The sequence below is a fragment of the Aythya fuligula genome, chromosome 11, assembly GCF_009819795.1.
Source record: "Aythya fuligula isolate bAytFul2 chromosome 11, bAytFul2.pri, whole genome shotgun sequence".
NCBI lineage: Eukaryota > Metazoa > Chordata > Aves > Anseriformes > Anatidae > Aythya > Aythya fuligula.
Genome location: NC_045569.1, coordinates 7199986 through 7217902, shown reverse-complemented (window position 1 = coordinate 7217902; position 17917 = coordinate 7199986). Strand labels below are relative to the sequence as shown.

The 17917-nt window shown below is 38.4% G+C and overlaps 1 protein-coding gene across 2 annotated transcripts in view; it reads right to left on the bottom strand.

The window, feature by feature from the left end:
• TLN2 (talin 2) overlaps window positions 1-17917 on the bottom strand; it is a 173151-nt gene that overhangs the window by 51711 nt on the left and 103523 nt on the right. For both annotated transcript variants that reach the window (XM_032194875.1, XM_032194876.1), the window contains exons 24-33: window positions 17409-17522; window positions 15446-15559; window positions 13912-14046; window positions 12834-12962; window positions 12119-12221; window positions 10102-10310; window positions 9262-9381; window positions 8017-8214; window positions 5976-6115; window positions 1360-1453 (exon numbers count right to left, since the gene is read on the bottom strand). In XM_032194875.1, the coding sequence (XP_032050766.1) occupies window positions 1360-1453; window positions 5976-6115; window positions 8017-8214; window positions 9262-9381; window positions 10102-10310; window positions 12119-12221; window positions 12834-12962; window positions 13912-14046; window positions 15446-15559; window positions 17409-17522 (1356 nt within the window). The remainder of the gene's footprint in view (window positions 1-1359; window positions 1454-5975; window positions 6116-8016; window positions 8215-9261; window positions 9382-10101; window positions 10311-12118; window positions 12222-12833; window positions 12963-13911; window positions 14047-15445; window positions 15560-17408; window positions 17523-17917) is intronic.

Here is a 17917-nt window from a genome sequence, read left to right as displayed (position 1 = left end):
AACAAGCTACCATTTAAGTAATGTCTAGAGATAAAAAGGGCTACCAAACTAAATGCTAGTATCCATCTGCTTGCTTCCTCCTACTGTCAACAGAACCCACCAATACACCTCCCTCTGCCAAAAAACTACAAGCACAAATGGGATTTAGTTTTTTGAGTGAAACTGATTCCTGGAAATTAAGAAGTTCATCAGATATTCATTTAGACAATTTAATGCATTTAGATGAAGAAACTTGTAATAAGCTGCAAAATACTGTAGACAGTAATTATCTGATGCTTAAAATATTTGTAAGGTGCCTTTTTCCAAGTTTGGAAAAACCACCTCACTAAGCATCAGGCAGGAAAGACTTGAACTTTCTGAAAAAAAAACTAGGTAAGTACTGAAAGATACTAGTATCTTTATCTGACCTTTATCTTGCACCTGAAGGAAGTCCAGGAATGCATGTAAACTATTAGACTTGTTACAGTAATAAACTCCTAATATAAAGGCATACCTACAATATTTGTAAAAGATTTTTTTTTTTTTAAATCTTTTACATCCTTACAGCAATTAAGAAACTGTGAGAACAATGCGATGTGAGGGAAAGGCTGTATTTAGAACAGTTTCCAGTGGCTTCCCATCTCTTTCCCAGTTCTCACAGCAACTGCAGCAATTCCTCATTGTTACTCTTGATCCTTAAATAACACTCTTGTAAAATAAGCCATGTTCCTGAAGTGTTTATACTACTATGGAGACAGAAGTCCTTAAAATATAAAGAAACAACAGCAGAACGCAAGCCAGCACAACTTCATACTAACAGCTAACATGTATTTGCTATTGTTGTAACATCTTTGTGTATTCTATAACCCTTTCAGCTGAAATTCTGTGAAAGTTTAGCTGTCTCTCTGGAGGCCATACAGGAAGGTCCTCCCAAAACACAGCCATCCAGAATCTCCAGGAAAGACTACAGAGCATCCTAACAAAGTCCTGGCTGAAACACACTAAGTGTTTAAGCAACACCATAAATAACAACCTTCTAAGAACAGAAAATCAAGGAATTACAACTCCCTTCAGTACCTTGCTGGCACTGGGAATGTCCAGCCCACTGAGACTCCTTTTTAATTCACACCAATTATGAATAATAATGACTGAACTGTACTTTATGGGGAGCAAGGAAGAGAAGGGGACAGTAGGGCAAATTTCACTCTGGCCAAAACTATGAGATGTCCAGAGAGGTTCTGCGCTTACCTGGTATGCTAGTAAAAGCCCTGCCATATATCTAAGTGAGAAGACAGTGACAGCAGCTAATCAAAGGAAAAGGAAAATCAAACATTTTGGGCCCAGTGCTCTTCAAAAGAGCTTTCTGGACTGCAGTAATACCTCCAGTTCTCTGAGTGCATTGTCACATTCCTTCTGCCCGGGAGCTTGCTGGGTGCACAGTGTGATGAGCTGGTTTATACTTTCAGTCACAGCTCTAGGAAAAGTAGAAGAAACAAGATATATATTTTTAACTTGAACTACCCATTTTGTTAATGCTTCTGTTTCACTAAGTGCATACTATCAAGTTTTCAAGCTTTGATGTTCTATTATTTTTCTTTCCACTGTTTGGGGAATAACTCTGCTGTAAAGTAATTGGCCTTTCCTTAATAAGCTTCCTAGAATCAGAAAAAAAATAAAGCATTTAATAGTGATCAACATCAGAGACAACTGCAAACAATTAAGAAGTTAGTCCCCAGGCAACAGCTTTATTTCACAGTGACACGTGCATTAGGTGTGCATGGCAAGGTCTTGGCAGGGAAGGCTGCAGGGGTGGCCTCTGAGTTCAAGGCCAGGGGCTGCCCTGTGCTGGGTGCAGCTGGTTCCAGCTGACTCCACAATGGACCTACCACAGGACACAGCTGAGCCCAGCAAACAAGCGAGAGGTGCCTCTGGGAATGCACAGTGCAGAAAGGGCACGTGGACTCCTCACCACATGGCAGTGAACACTGGGAGGGAAAGGTGCAACAACCCTGCAAACACCGGTGCCAGAAGAAGGATGGGAAGGTGCTTGAGCAGAGGTTCCTCTGCAGCCTGCGGGAGAGACCGTGCCAGAGCAGATATCCGACACTGCAGCAAGTGGACATTCCTGGAAGGGAACTACAGCCTGTGGAGGTCCCACAATGGAGCAGGTTTATCCTGTCACAACCAGTCTGTGAAGGACACACTCTGGAGCAGCTGGTCCTGATACAAACTGTGCTTCATGGAGAACCCATGCTGGGGCAGGCTTATTCTGAAGGACTGTGGTTTGCAGAGAAAATCCATGCTAGAGCAGTCTGTGAAGGACCACAGCCCATACCAAGAACCCACACTGTAGCAGGGGAAAATGTGAGGAGGAAGAAGCAGCAGAGGAGCTGTCATAGACCAACTGCAACCCCCCCATTCCCCAATCCCCTGTAGTGCTCGGGGCAGAGGAGGAGGCAGAGTAGTCAGAAATTGAGTGAAATTGAGTCTAGTGATGATGGAGTAGGGCTGAGGGGAAGATGGTTTAAATTGGTCTTTGTTTCTCACCATCTATACTTTAATTAGCTATACATTTTTCTCACGTGTTGTTTTTTTTTTTTTTTTTTTTTTTAAACTGTGATTGTAATCACAGTCTTCTCATGTCAACCCATGAGCTTTTTCATGTTATTTTCTTCTGTTGAGGAGGGGTGTGAGAGAGCAGCTGTCTGGGCACGAAGCAGCCAGCCGAAGTCAACCCACTACACTAGCACAATGACATAACTCAGTTGCTTAAAGGCATTTATGACATTACCAATATCTTTTCCTGGTTTTCCTGGTTTGATATTAGCTGAAGAATTTCTGAACTAGCACTCCAGACATCTTAAAATACACAGAAACAAGTGTCCATTATGTCTAAAATGTTTACCTGTAGAGGAGTACTACACCTTTTGCTAGCAGTCATCCATCCTGACATACTGTATTACACACACACACACACATGTGGTTCTGCTATATAAAGTCAGTTATCTTTTTTCTTTAGCTGATCATTGATATTTTGAGTCAACATATCGCACTTAAGTTAGAATCAGCAGAGATCAAGGTATTCATTGCACTGAGTTTCTCCAAGAGTTCACAGCGCTTGTGCTGTTGAACACAGCCTGTGTCTGACATATGATCTAGTCACTATTTGTGCTTCCACTGCAATATTCATTATCCCTAGCAACACACTAGACTAGTGGCTAATTAGTCAGGGAAGCAGCTTCTAGAAGAGGCTTTGCAGTAGGGGGAACAAGTCCACCTTTCATTGTTACTAGTCAAAAAATCATTTTCTATAGCTAGGCATGCTAGGCAACTTGCAAAACCTTGACTTACATTGTGACACAGGGGAATGCAAGTTTGCATTGTATCTCATGGCAAATTAGAAGAAGGGTGAAGGAAGAGTGCATGGTGAACATGCTTTCCTCTGGCCTTGAAAAAACTACATGGCATATGGGTAGTTTTCTTTTCAGAATACTGACGCTGGATAAAAGTGACTTACAACATCAATAGCATGATTATCTAGATGGATGCTATCATACTGTTACAAAGGAAAGAGGACCTACTTTAAAAATAAAACTGACATATTATATTTCAGGGCAACAAGAATTGAAACAAAGAAGGTTGAAGGGTAAACTTGTTCCCTACAGCTTCCCAAGGAGGGGAAGTAGAGAGGGAAATGATCATCCTTTCTCCCTAGTAACTAATAACAGGATGCACGGGAATGGCTCAAAGCCGTATCAGCGGAAGCTCAAACCACACAGTAGGAAGAACTTATTTACCAAGAGAATAGACACTGCAACAAGCTTCCTAAAGGGGTGGTTGATAGACCATGCTTAAGAGGCATTTGGATAGAGTTCTTAACGATATGTGTTAACTTTCAGTCACCCCCAAAATAGTCTGACAGTTAAACTCAATGATACTTGCTGGTCCCTTCCAGCTGGAACCGCTCTATATCTATTTGTTTAATTGAGAAACCTACCCTTTTTGGTATGCTTTGGTGTCCTTGTGGAGTCATTTTTCCAGGCTTGACCAATGTACCATCAATAAAATGGATTCTTTCTTAAAATCTCTTGAATGTCACAATGATTTCTACAAATTGGAAAAACTTCTTTGCATTCAGACATATAAGCAGATGACAAAGAAGAATGGTTCTGTTAACTCACAGAGAAACTTCATATAAAAATATTTCATTCTCTGTTGATTGTAACCTAAGGGAAATGAGCTGACTTGGAGAATATTAAAGATTAAAGAAAAAACTTGATAGCAGACTCATAGTCTGCTTTGTAGAGGATGCAGTGTGGTCTCACTAACATTAATACTACACACCACAGAAGGAAAATACAAGATGAATCATAGAACCATAAAAGATGAGAGAAAACATGAGAAGGTAAGCCAGTGAGAAGCAATGAAGTTATGCCTTTTTTTCCTCATTTCCTCAGAGAAGATGAAGTAGAAATATATGACCTGACCACATCATAGCAGCAAAGCAAACTGAGCCCTGGCAAGCTTGTCAGAACAACTGCATTTGCAAAGCCACAGGGGATTAAAGAAGGGAAATACGATGGTCCTTTGTGTCTCAAACACAAACCTAGAATTGATGAAATATTTACTTTTTGTTGCTATCTAATGTCTACGCACAGTCTTAGTCATACAGACATGCCTTCACACAAACACCATGGCAAAACAGACTATCTCTGATGACTCTATACTTTATATGCTGCTTGTGTCTTCCTTTTTATTAAATGTTTCTACAGAGAGAATACCAGCCTGGAAGAAACAAGCAACCAACTGGCTTTCACTGGAGATATTAACTACACTCTACACTCTACGGAAACAGCAATGTTCCAAGTCTAAAGCAGAAATCCATAGCAGTCTGGTGCTGTGCCAGTAACACAAACACATGCGACTCCTTCATTTGTATTCAGTATATGTTTGATTATCTACAACTTCTCTACAAGTCCACATATTTCTGAGGAGACAAGGTAAATGTCAGAGTATTTTTGTAAAGAAGACAACAAAAAGTAGCATACCTTACTTCTTTAAGTATTCCTTTATTAAGACTGGATTTTACTTTTTAAAATTAAGTTATTTGACATTAAAGGAGTGATGATTCCAGGGTCCAGGACAAACACCAACTGCGTTATCCTCAAAGAAGTAAGTCTTAAATTACTCACTTGCTCTCCAGGCTAATCTTTGTGGGAGTAAACATTTTGGAAGACAGTATTGAGAGTGACATCCGAACTTTATTTCAGATTTTCACATGATAATATTGACATTTCTAGGTCTGAGTGCCTAGCTGTCCTTCAGCAGTCCCCTTCCAGTTTGATAGTTGAACATTCAATTTAAAGACATAAATAAGTTCAATTGAGAAAAAAAAAAACAAAAAAACATGAAAAGGATTTGGGAAAATGAACAAAAGGTGATTATCCAAACACCAAAAGGTGTGTATTCAAATAAACACTGGACACTGAGGCTGAGAAACAGAGTCCAAACAATGAAATTCAGGGTGTGGTTAAAAATCCTTAAAGTAAGAGAGTATCTTCCATCAAATAATCATACCCTATCAGGTAACCCTTTAAAGTTTTCTTGATCATACACGCTTTTGTTGATAGGTAGCCACAACACGATTATTACAAACAGCCTATATAAGGACATTATTCAATTTCTTGTCTTTGTTAAGGATTGAGACTTGTCAGAAAATAGATGGAAAGAGAAGCAGGTAGAGCACACTAGTCCCTTTCAAAAAACAGGCCAACTCTTCAACTAGTAGTTCATATTTCAACCAAGGGTAACGAGTTATGTCAGATAAAGGACTACCCTGAAATAAGCAATTTGCCTTGGACCAACATTAATTTAAATAGAACTGTAGTTTCCAACCATTCAGTTAACTATATCTGTAAGAATACCTAAGCACATTTTAAGTAGTGCTGAGGAAAGCAAACACGTTAAGTAAAACAAAATAAGCAATACATTCTTACCTTGCTGCTGCTGCTAAGAGATTTTTGGCATTAGGAGCTCCGGGATCAACAGACAGAGACTTGGCAGCCAGTAACAGTTTGCTTGAAGCCATAGAGATGCTCTTGAGGTTACCTATTACTTGAATCTGATCTTCTTTAGTCTGAAAGACCATACCCACATAACATTAAACGCCTAGTTTGCAATAAAGTGTGTGCTAAAACAGCATCTGGAAACTCAGTCTGCTATCCACCTGAAACCACTGGCATGCAAGGGAATTCAGTCCAAAGGAGGACATGGACCAAAGCCTCTGTTCACCCAGACAGGTGCCTCTAGCTCCATTCACATAACAGAACAAGAAACCCATATAACAAATAGCTTTATTTCTAACAATGGCAGTATTCATAAACAAGCAAGGGAGAAACTTTACTACTTGTTGAACAATGCTTTCATTGTCAAGATTCTCATACGTCTCTGCCTGGCACAACTGATCCTCATTACTCCATCAGTGTGTACTGTCTGTATTCTACCATCCTGCATAACCCATAAGTTCTCTTGCATTTAACTGGGATTAATCCCACAAAGATATCTACAGAAAGTCCTCTGCCTCAAGAAAATAAATTTTTATAATCTTACTTTAGAACATCCAAGTCAGAATGCTTACTATTCTTCACTAACTTTAAACCATTGCTTGAAAAGGATAACCTTCATGTGTGCACAATTACAGGGAAGCACTGCAAATAGCTATACCAGTATTCTTCTTTCAGTCATCGGTAGAAGTTAATTTGTTCCTTCTAATAGTCTGTTTAGGGTTTTAAATTTAGACGTTGTATATTACTTAGATGATGTGAATAGCTTTTAATCTGTATTTACATTCTGCTCTCCTCCCTATCCTCTTCTGCCCGTTCACAAAGCATCCAAAGTATCTGGTATGGCTTCTGTTCAGGCCAAATAACTATACACAGACAAAAGGCATTCTCTATTGAAATATGAGCCAGTATTACCTAAGATGGTTTTAATTCACTATGACAGCAGGAGAAGCAAATCTTCGCAGTCCACAAGGTCATCAGCACCTGGAATTCTCTTTTCAATTAACTGTTTGCACCAGCTCATATAATTTCTACCCTTGCCTGCACTCAACTGTTTTATTCAGATTGTTTTATTCAAATAAAATATTTTACAAGTTAATGAAGCCCATGGCTGAAGAGATAGATATCAAACTCCTATTTAATTCCAGAGAATCAGCTGATATTTGGTGCCTACTTCACTTCATGGATCTGAACCTGAATGATTAAAGTTTAATGAAGAATAATCAACAGTTATTGCCTGATCTCTCTGTTCTGCATTATCTACAAAGCGTTTGCTTTATAGAGACAGTTCATAAGTGACTTTGAAGGACTAGTGTACTCCTTAGATTTCCTTCCTATTTCCTCTGGCAGCAATTGTTAGGTTTAAAAGTTCCTTTTACTAAGACAATACAGTCCAAAAATTCTTTTTTCTCCATCCTCCTAGCTCACCTAGTATGTGACCCTTCTTTCTATGCTGGCATTTGCTATGTTAAATCATCTTTAATTGACCCACTTCCTCAAATCTGTACACCTAAACCGAGTAAGATAATGAATGAGATAGCTCCAACTTGAAATGAGCACCCAGACTACTAGGAATAAACTAGGTAATGTGACAACACTCTTGAATGTTACTGAGTTTGTCAGAATAGACCTAGAATAGATGGTAAATCACCAAACAGACTTCAAGTGCTACTGAAATAGAAACAACTCTTGCCATAACCTGTGAGATGTTCAGCAGGCCTTTGTACTTTCAGATATACAGCTTATATATTAGTTAGCTAACAGCCCAAACCAGCCAGAAGGAGCATGAAATCACATTTCTGACTGGCCACAGAAACGAAAACGCAAATGCTAAGCTCACTTCAGTCCAGATGACTGCTTCATAACATACATCCCCTGTTATATTTGGATACACTTACACTAGTATATTATACTGTATTCCCAAATTAACCTTGGTCCCAGTTAGCAACGTAAAAAAAAAAGCACACACGCTTACTTGGGCTTGACCAGCCATTTCGATCCCAGCATCAAGAAATTCATCAAAATCATCACTAAATTTTCCAGATGCTGCAGCCAGTTCCCCACTTTGGCCCCGTGTAGCATGAACAACTTCTCCTGCTGACTGGTTCAGATCTGCTGCTGCCTGGTTCAGTTCGCTCTGAGCTTCTTGAAATGACTTTGAACTTGGAGGTAGCTGTAAGAGACAAATAACTATTTTATTGTCTACCATGTCACACCAACCCTTTGTAATGATAGAGTCCAACACAATTCAAGAACACTAAACTCAAGACAGCAATAGGCCCACCATACAAGCTAAAATGGAGTACTGCATCTGAACTGCCAGTTAATCAGTCCTAAAAAGCTGAATAGTCCAACTACGGGATAGTTATCAACCAGAAATCTACCCAGCAAGCTTTGTCTTGCTGTTTCTTTCAATGGACAGACAATCAAGCAAGCCTTTCTAGGGACAGAGAAGATAACAGCTATTTTGTAGTCCAACTATGAAACTCAAAGTAATGAACTCAGTAGAGAAAGTGGGAGAAATTTATTCTTCAAGTCATCCTTCACTTCTACAAACAAGCCTTCCAGAACAACCTAGAAGTATCGGCTGTTCTTCAATGACTAAATTTAGTCCTGACCTGGTTCAACCAAGCATCATTGCACTAATATTTAAATATAATCCCGCCTTCATTCACAGGGTAGCAGGATCACCAGTAGATGAGACAGAGTTGTTCAAATCATGCAACATTCAAGCAAGTTAGCAGTGCTCACAGTTGTTTTCTTGTCCCCCCTCCACCCTTCCCTGACATGGATGCAGATAAATATAACAATTCATCTCTTCACACTAAACGGTTGTAGATGCACTAAAACTTCTTAAAGGACCATTCTCCTTCAACTGAATTGGTCACCTAGGTGTGAAATGGATTATAATTCATAATTCTCATTTTCATATTCAATTTGTGAAGTTACAGTTAGCATTCTCAAAAACAAAACTAAACCCTAATGGTGACATAAGACAGCAATTTTAATACTGCCTTCATAAGCCCTAGATACATTTCAACTTTCCCATGAACTAGAAAAACAGCATTTTAGCCAAGTAATTAATCTCTTAAACCTGCAAAACAAATAAAACATACTTGAAGTATACTTCATGTACACTTGCTACATAATTTGATATGTGGAAAACCCAGTTCAGCTCTTCAATTCTCTCCATTTATTTGTATGGTAAAAGACATCTCACCAAATCAACAAGGAGCTTCTTGCTAGACTCTCCAATACTCTTCAAAGCCACATCGACATCCTTTTGTCCAGGTAGACAATTTACACAGTTATTCAGCGAGTGAGACACTGCTTTTGCCACCTACGACACAGAAGTAAACACACTGACACTGAGAAAGACTTAAGCATTTAGCTAACAAACAGGAGGAACAGTCTAGAGCCATCAATCTAGAAGTCATTTTTACAATTCTGACTCCAGCAAAACCATATTTGAAGCTTGGAATAAAGGTACCACCCTAGCTATGGAAATGCAACAGAAGTTAACTGTATGCTAAACAGAAAAATCCTTTGTGTGCCACTTATTTCAGATAAAGTCCAGATACTTATTTAAATCATATCTCACCTCCTAAGAAATTATTTGAAATACAGGCCAATTAAAGATCTCTTCAAACCAGTTAAAGAACCTATTACTCCTTACAATCTTTAAAAGCAGTTGTGCTATTCATGTACAAAAAAGTGTGCTCACTTTTCGAAGATAACACGAGTACTAATCCTTCTTTTGGCAATGAGTTTAACAGGTGTTTCATCTTGCAATCAAGCAGCCCACTCTAAATATGTTGTGGGTAAAAGCATCTAATTTCATCTTTGCATAAGTTGATTTCTCTGAAAGATGATTAAAATGCACTAAGCGCCATCTACATTCTTTGACATAAGCATAATGTTACTATTTGAGAGCTACTGGCAGTAAAAGGCAGCTCTCTGACATTTCTTGAGGCCTGATCTGTTGTATTCTTTTACTGTTTAGGGCTGTGTTCTACGCAATTTTAGTGGGTTTTCCATAATTCACATCGCCACAACTTACCTGGGCTAATCTCTGCTGACTGTCCGCATCCCCCGGTGCAGCCAGGGCCTGCTTTGCCTCCTGAATAAGCATAGCAGAGCCTTCCATGACATCCCTTGCTGAATCCAACATTGCATGCGCCGCTACAGGGTCAGTAGTTGATGCTGCAACCCCTCGTGCTGCCTGAGCCAAAGTCTTCAAAGCCTGAGCAGTTTCTCTTGCAGCAACTCCTATATTCAGATTTCATCAAGGAGTTTATTAGCACTCTTAAAGACTTTTTTTTTTTTATTTTATGACAGCTGAATTTGCAGGTTATGATCACATTGCAACACAACATTTCAAATGCAGTTTAAAAGATAACCTTCAAACATGACCACATTTGAAATACATAGCATCATTTGCCAAGAGAAATGCCTGTAGTGAAGCCATAAAGTAAATCTTATACCCCTAAGAGGACATTCCAGAGCAGCTATAGATCAATGCCTAAATAAGTGAAGCAGGGGTAAAGAAGGAAAGCTAAAAAGTGGAAAGAAGATAAAACTTGCAGGGAAAAGTGATTGTCTCCAAGAACTGTGTACATGACTTCAAAGGGGGGAAGCGATTGTCTGCAAGAACTGTGTATATGATTTCAGAGCCAGAGCACCTGTCATTTCTGAAAACGTGGCTTTGGGATTTTATAGAAACAACAGAGAAATAGCTTAAGTTCAAGCAATTAAAAATTAAATACAAAGAAAACATTAAGAATGAGGTAACTTCACGTAACTTAACCCCACTGTGAGTACAAGCAGATAAAAATAAAGTGAGAGAACGTCATGAAATTGCTTTTAAATACATAGTGAAAAGAAACTTACTATTGCAGCTTCAGACAAGAGGGAATGATTAATTAGTGAAGATAAGCTGTAAAGACTTTTCGTCACTAAGAACAGCAGAATATGCCACAATACCTGCAAACACTCAGCACTTGTTCAAGCAAAACAAAATACCATGATAGAAAATAGCTACATGAGCTCTGAAAAGGAACTCATTGCAAAACTTCCCAACTGAACAGCTTTTATAGCTTGATGTTAAGAGAACTAGATTATTAGATATCAGCTGCAAGTACCTGTATTCCTTCACCAGATATCCAGTGCTAACTTCTGCATAACTATGTAATAGAAACACAAGCCTTATTAATCCAATTACATCTGCTTCAAATGAAAGCAACTGTAAGTTACTTAGCCATGATGCAGTTATATCTAATGAAGTGGTAATTGCCGTAACAGGTTTTATCACTAATATAATGAAAATTCTACTGTAGCGTTTGCATCAACAGCTTTCATTTTTTACATAAAGGAGGGAATGGAACATTTTATCATTTATATGTAAACCTTCCCCAGCAACCCCCTGCAAGGAGCTTTCTCTTTATTAAGTGCTTCAGTCCCTAAAAGCACAGGTATAAAAACTGGGGCAATGTATAAAGAGAACTGATCACAGAATCCGCATGCCAACATTCCCTGTTGGCTTTACCCCCAAACTATACAAATGTGATTAATGAGCCGGAGAAGATAGCTGCATTATACATGGGAAATGGTGAAACATCTAGTAAGAGATGCAATGTTTTAAACATTACCAAATCATCCCAAGTATGTTTGCATCTTGTGTTGCAAAACACATCCAAAGACCCTTTCAGGACTTGTGAAAGGACACAGCAACATTTCAGTGGCACTGGCCTTTAAATCGCTTTACATTTCAGTTCTGTCCAGAAAGAGTTTGTGACACTTTCAAAAACAGCAGATGTCTCAATCTGGTTATGTACATACAGCAGATTGGAACACTACTCTTTTATGAAGCACATTATTTACATTAGCAATTCCTACTAACTTGCCAAAATTCACTGTCAGCATAGAAATAAAGAAGTGAACAACTACTTGACTTCAGCACTCTGTGATAAGAGAGCCTTCTAACAAACATCATTTGGGAAGCAGACATTATGAATAAAATGGTACCTGTGTAGTGTTCTACACAGACATTCTCACAGACATTATGAATAAAGTGGTACCTGTGTAGTGCTCATTGCCTTGAGCAGCGCAAGTTAGCAACTGGGCCATTGATGAACCAACTGCTTTGGAGGTACTTCCCAGATCCTGAGCACATTTCTCAAGCTGTGAAAAGGTGCAAAGGACAGAATTCTTCACTTAAACTTTACTAAAACACACTTGCCTTTTAAACAGTGTTAAGAAAATTCCTCTCCTACCAAAAACAAGCTTCTATCTCAGCAACTGAACACAGTTTCTCTGAAGCCTTTATAGCATGTTTTCCCTGCCCAAGTTGAAATAAATTTATATATTAGGTCATAAGAACAACAAAATTAGAATTACAACATTTAATAATCAGCAATGGAAATCACTACCTTAAACTGTGGTGAGAAGGCAGTTTTTACCGAATAAAATATTTCAGTTTCTAAGAACACCAACTTTTGAGTTCTCATCTTTGTCCTCTATGAAAAACATTATCATTTTGGAAAGACTGAAACATTACTACTACTAAATAATATTTTTTCAATATAGGAGGTGGCTCTACAGGCCTGTGAGCACTTCTGCTACAAAAAAACATTCCTCTGGTGTAGCAGGAACATAGAATCTTTTCAAGAGAATCAGTGCAAAATCCCACCAGCATGATAATTATCCAAAGCCTCACGATTTATTTTGCCTCAAACACTTAATTTTTTATCAGATAAGTTTGTTTATCAATGAAGGACACCCTTCATTAATTACAGTTTCTCCTGGGAGAGGTTTTAGCTGTCCATCCACAGCTGCCATCTTTGCATCTTGCAGTTCATTTTTGAGTGTCTGGACTGTATTCAAAGCAGAATCGATCTCCATCGGGCCACACGCTTCATGAGCCTATTCAGAAATCAGATCAGTAACACTATTAGCACCTATAAGACACTATTAGAAACAGTAAATGCTTCAGATACAATCCCTCCAAAATATCTATTGGTCTCATGACTTCAGCAGCCCCTGTGGATGCTCTACACATCATGGCTTCCAAGCTACTGGATAATACTCTTAGCTTGTGAATAGAGTATCTTAGCTAGTGAATAACACTGGTAAGAGCCACCACAGGAATGAGATGCACTTACCTTGTATATACACATCTTCACATTAGGTAGTCCAGGTACTGAGAAAGTAACTCCTGCAGTTTGGACTTCACCTTTGACAGATAGCGTAACATATTTCAAGTCACATTGAACTCTCTAATCTGGCAGCCCACAATAATCAGTAACTTGGCTGAAAATTTTGCAGATTGCTGAGGTGTAATTTGAGGTGTAATTTTTGCTACAATCCTGTTTTGGGCCTTCAGCATTCACAAGATAAGGCTTTCCACTACAACTTTTCTTTTTTTTTTTTTAAACAACAACAAAAAAAAACAAACAAACAAAAAAACAAAACAAAACAACAACAAAAAAAACAAATAAACAAACAAACAAAAAAAAAAACAAACATCAAGTTTAGAAGTCGGTGTGTCAAACAAAGACACCTTCTACCCCTCATATTTAAAGGGAATAGTTCCAGGCTAACTGTGTGCATACCTCCCTGCCATGTTTCTGGTATGTCAGTAGTACCACAAGCTTTTCAGTTTTCTTCTCAGTTTTTCTTCCCCTGTCCACTACAACACAGAAGCCACATGGGACTGAGCAAACCATGCATGAAGGCAACACTGAAGCTAACACTGCCTGAGCATGAACCATTCCCTTTAGGTGGAAGGGGGAGAAGACAGTAGAGGCAAGGAGTGAACCTGTGACAACCATTTGGGCCATCTTGCTTTAGCTAATTAAAACTACTATCCTACCTTCTGAGAGGCAGTTCGTAGCTCAGCTAAGCTGGTTGCAAGGTTCTTCGCGCACTGACTTAGCTGCATTGCTGCTGCTTGATCAGTCACAGTGGGTACTGCAGCTTTAGCAGATGCCACCATCTTACTTCCAGGCTGTCCAAAGAAGAACCCGGAACACAATATTATGAGTTCATTTTCTTTAAATAAGACAGGATTTTTTGCTGGTTCCACCATTCACACATTTTTTTGCTGGTTCCCCCATGCGCACAACCATGAGCTTTTTACATCTACAATGACCACTTCATGCACTTGCCTGCTCCTTACCAATGAACCTCCTAGACTGCAATCTTTTTATTCACATGCTACACCCGATCATAATTCCAAATTGCAGTGTTGTCTGCAGCAGAAAACATTTGTTCTTTACTAGTACACCAGTCACTTTGTAGGCAACAATGGAAGCCAAGAGACCTTAAAGTATTTGTACAGACTGCTTAAAAGCTATTTCTTCTGCTATTCTAGGTGGTATGATCAGGTCCAGATGGTATCAATGGGAAATTTCTTTCAGCATTTCCAAATACTAAATTATTTCAAAATGTACACTAAAAAAATTAATACAAGCAATGACTCTTCACAGGGTTGGTTTCCTGCTAATGCAGTTAAGCTGCTTTCCTGATTCACACCACCACTTTGGTACGTACATACAGCCAGAGAGGAGGCAGATCATTTTAATGACTACAGAGGGAATCATACAGCAAAATAGTGACAGAACTGTATGTGATGCTTCTAGTACATGAGACCATAAAGAACCTGCTAACAGTATTTAATGAAAGAGTTCACTTCCACTTCATATTGAAGGCATAACTGATGCTTATTAATGATAGTGTCATGATAGTGTCATTACACAATTAATTTCCTCAGTTTGTTTCTTGTCAAGAGTAAACCCAATAGCATTATCAACCCTCTTGACTTGGTCTTTTTTACTTTTTTTTTTTTTTTTTGGGGGGGGGGGGGGGGGGAGGGGAGATGTTTTGGAAGAAGCAGAGTCAAGATTTGTTTTGAACGGAAGCCAAATCAAGATCTATAATATCTGTAGGTTAATATCTAAAAATCATCGTAATGTTCGTTCCCTTTGTGAAAAATTCTCAAGATTGTTGCTGCAGCACTGCGACTCTACCTTCACTACAGATGGTTACAACATCATCTCTTATATTCAAGATCCCCATTTAGAAAGATGCTGAATTGTCACTACCTTGATCATAAAACTTTCCAAGAAAGCAAATGCTACTACAACAAATGTTTTTTTCTTCATAAATTCCAGTTTTTCTGTTTTTTATATCCAGAAGTTTGGCAGTTCTCACTCTCCACAGGTTCAACATGTTTCAGCCACGTGACCTGAGGAGCTAAATTGTCCTTAGCCATGACAAAATCCCCCTGCAAAGAACTTCTTTACACTGTTTGTAACAGTTTACTGCTTATTTGTCACAAACAAAAACATCATTAAGAAGTGCCTTTTCTTCTCATGGAATCTACTACAATGATTGATTTACTTCACCTGAAGGAAGTTTTGGCTGGAATTTATTAGAGCAAGCTGAGCACTGAGGTCTTCTGCCTGAGCTTGACTTCCTCGTACACCCTGCACCAACTGAGGAATGTGGTCTGCAACATTCTATAATAAACAAAAGGAGAAGTTTCCAGCATAAAAATATGAACCCTCTAACATTAAAACAAGCCCTTTCCCTGTCCCTCTCAAATACAACTGGTAAAACTCACAGGTATAATACTCTTATGACTTCAAAGAATTTGTTTAGGAGTCCATGAAACTCAAGATCGGACTTCTCAGAGACATTCTGTTTTTACTTAGAAATGTTTATTTCCACCACTCATTATTTGAAAGATCCTACTAAACAATCAAGATTCTTGTGAAAAAATAGGTATTTATACAGCATTTTGAATGACTTCCTTTGTATGCATACATGCCAGTAGCAGAGATAAGTGACAAATTTTCAAAAGAGAGTCCCGTTTTCAGAAAAGCAAAATAGAGTACCTCATGCTTCTTTTCTTTGACATCTAATACTAAGTTTATAGTATAACTATAGAATTCTGAAGTGTAGATTATCAAAACAATATTCTTGGGCTGCCCAAATTCAATCTCATATAACTCACTTCACATTAATCTTATCTCAGCAGTGCAATACTGCTTTCAATCCCCAAAGTACAAAAATAGGTATTGATCTTCTCTATTATCTAATAAACCATCAAGATCAAATGAGAACGGACTGTAATGTATGCTGCAGATCAGCTTTTTATTATTATTATTCATGCTAAAACAGCAGCTGTCTACAGTACAATCCTGGTACATACTGCATTATTTATTTCCCAAATTTCGTAGGAATACCACCATAACAAGAAATAATTGCTACATATTAATGTGGTTTTTAAAAGATGCTTTCTTTCATGGTTTGGTTTTCATTCCCTGCATAACTGTTCTCTCTGCAAGAATACACTTTTGCCTTCTATTACCCTTTTATTTTTTTTAAATGTAATTTCTTTTAGAATTGTGAAGAAACAACTGTCTAACATTTGTTAGAAATTAAGCTGTCAAATGTAGCTCAAGAACAAAGCAGAACAGCTTTTCACCACAGGAACTCTTAATTCTAGCTTGGAACTATGAAAACATACTTGACTTTAGGCATACCTTGAAATCTGTGAGCTTGCAATTTAAGCTGCTAAGACAACAATCATGTAAACAAAAATTGTGGTCTACACCTTAGTTCTGAGTGACATTTAAGGCCGCAGCTGCTTGTAGACTGAACAGCAGAATAGGATGATCAGTGTTGTTAAATATATAACCAATACATTAAATAAAGATTTCACTGCATTATCCTATAAGTCACTATTTCTACTCCATCCTTTGTTTTGGAAAATTCAAAAGCTACTTTTATTCCACATCAGACTTCGGTACCATTTCACTGCTTTCATCATTCAGCAGCCTGTTTTTATGACCACTGAGCTACTAAGTTGCCAAAGAGCATAACCGTGCACTGACCTGATGGCCAAGACTTCTTGCCAGTGTACAAATCTGAGCAACCCGACTCATATGCACAGTGCTTTCAGCATAGCTCTGCATGCACACTACTGCTGACTGTTTTGCAGTAAACTTCCACTAAAAACGCTTGCTTAAGGTGACTTGTCTATTACTCGGATACATGCTGAGGTATATAAACCTGCAATCCTTTCTAGTAAGACGTTTTCAGGAATACTGTAGGAAGCAATTCTTTGCACTTACAGTAGCTCAGCTTTCTAAGGCTCTCCATGTATTAAAACATATAAACCAGGGGGAAAGACAACAAATGATGGTTCTGACAAATCCATATTGATTAATGTGGGGATATATATGTTTAATTTTTTCAATCTCCGTTGAGGTTAAAACAATACGACTAGAGAGGTTTGTCTTCATCTCCCCATAAAACTGGGTTTGAGAGAGTTATTTGTCAATAGGTAGTGATAGATTTTACCTTACAGCTCTGCACAAGTTGCTGGTGGGCTGCAGTGTTCTTATTTGAAACAGCTGCATTCTGAGAAGCTGCAATAGTCTGAGTAGCAGCAGCTGCAGCTTGTTTAGCTGCAATCTTAGGAGAAAAAGAAATAGATAAAAACAATGATTATAGTAATTCAGAGGATGAAATACATACTCTAAGTAACTTTAAAGTTAACAACTTAGATAGATTAAGACACTATCCCTTGATTAATTTGATTTGCCTTAAAGGAACTAGGTCTCATGATGAAGATGAGCTGAACACTGTTATACAGATGTTTACCCAATTTGTTATTCGATTTGAAGGTCCCTTCCGACCCAAACCATTCAGCTTGTATGATCCATCTTGCCAAAAAAGCAAATGGTGAAAACAAGCTTCTGCCTTGGGTGAAAGGGTGGTTGTGAGCTCCTGCCATTTGTATCTTAGGTTGCAGTATTACCAAAAGATCTCACAGAAAACAGAAATGCTCTAATCAGTTAGCTGCTTAG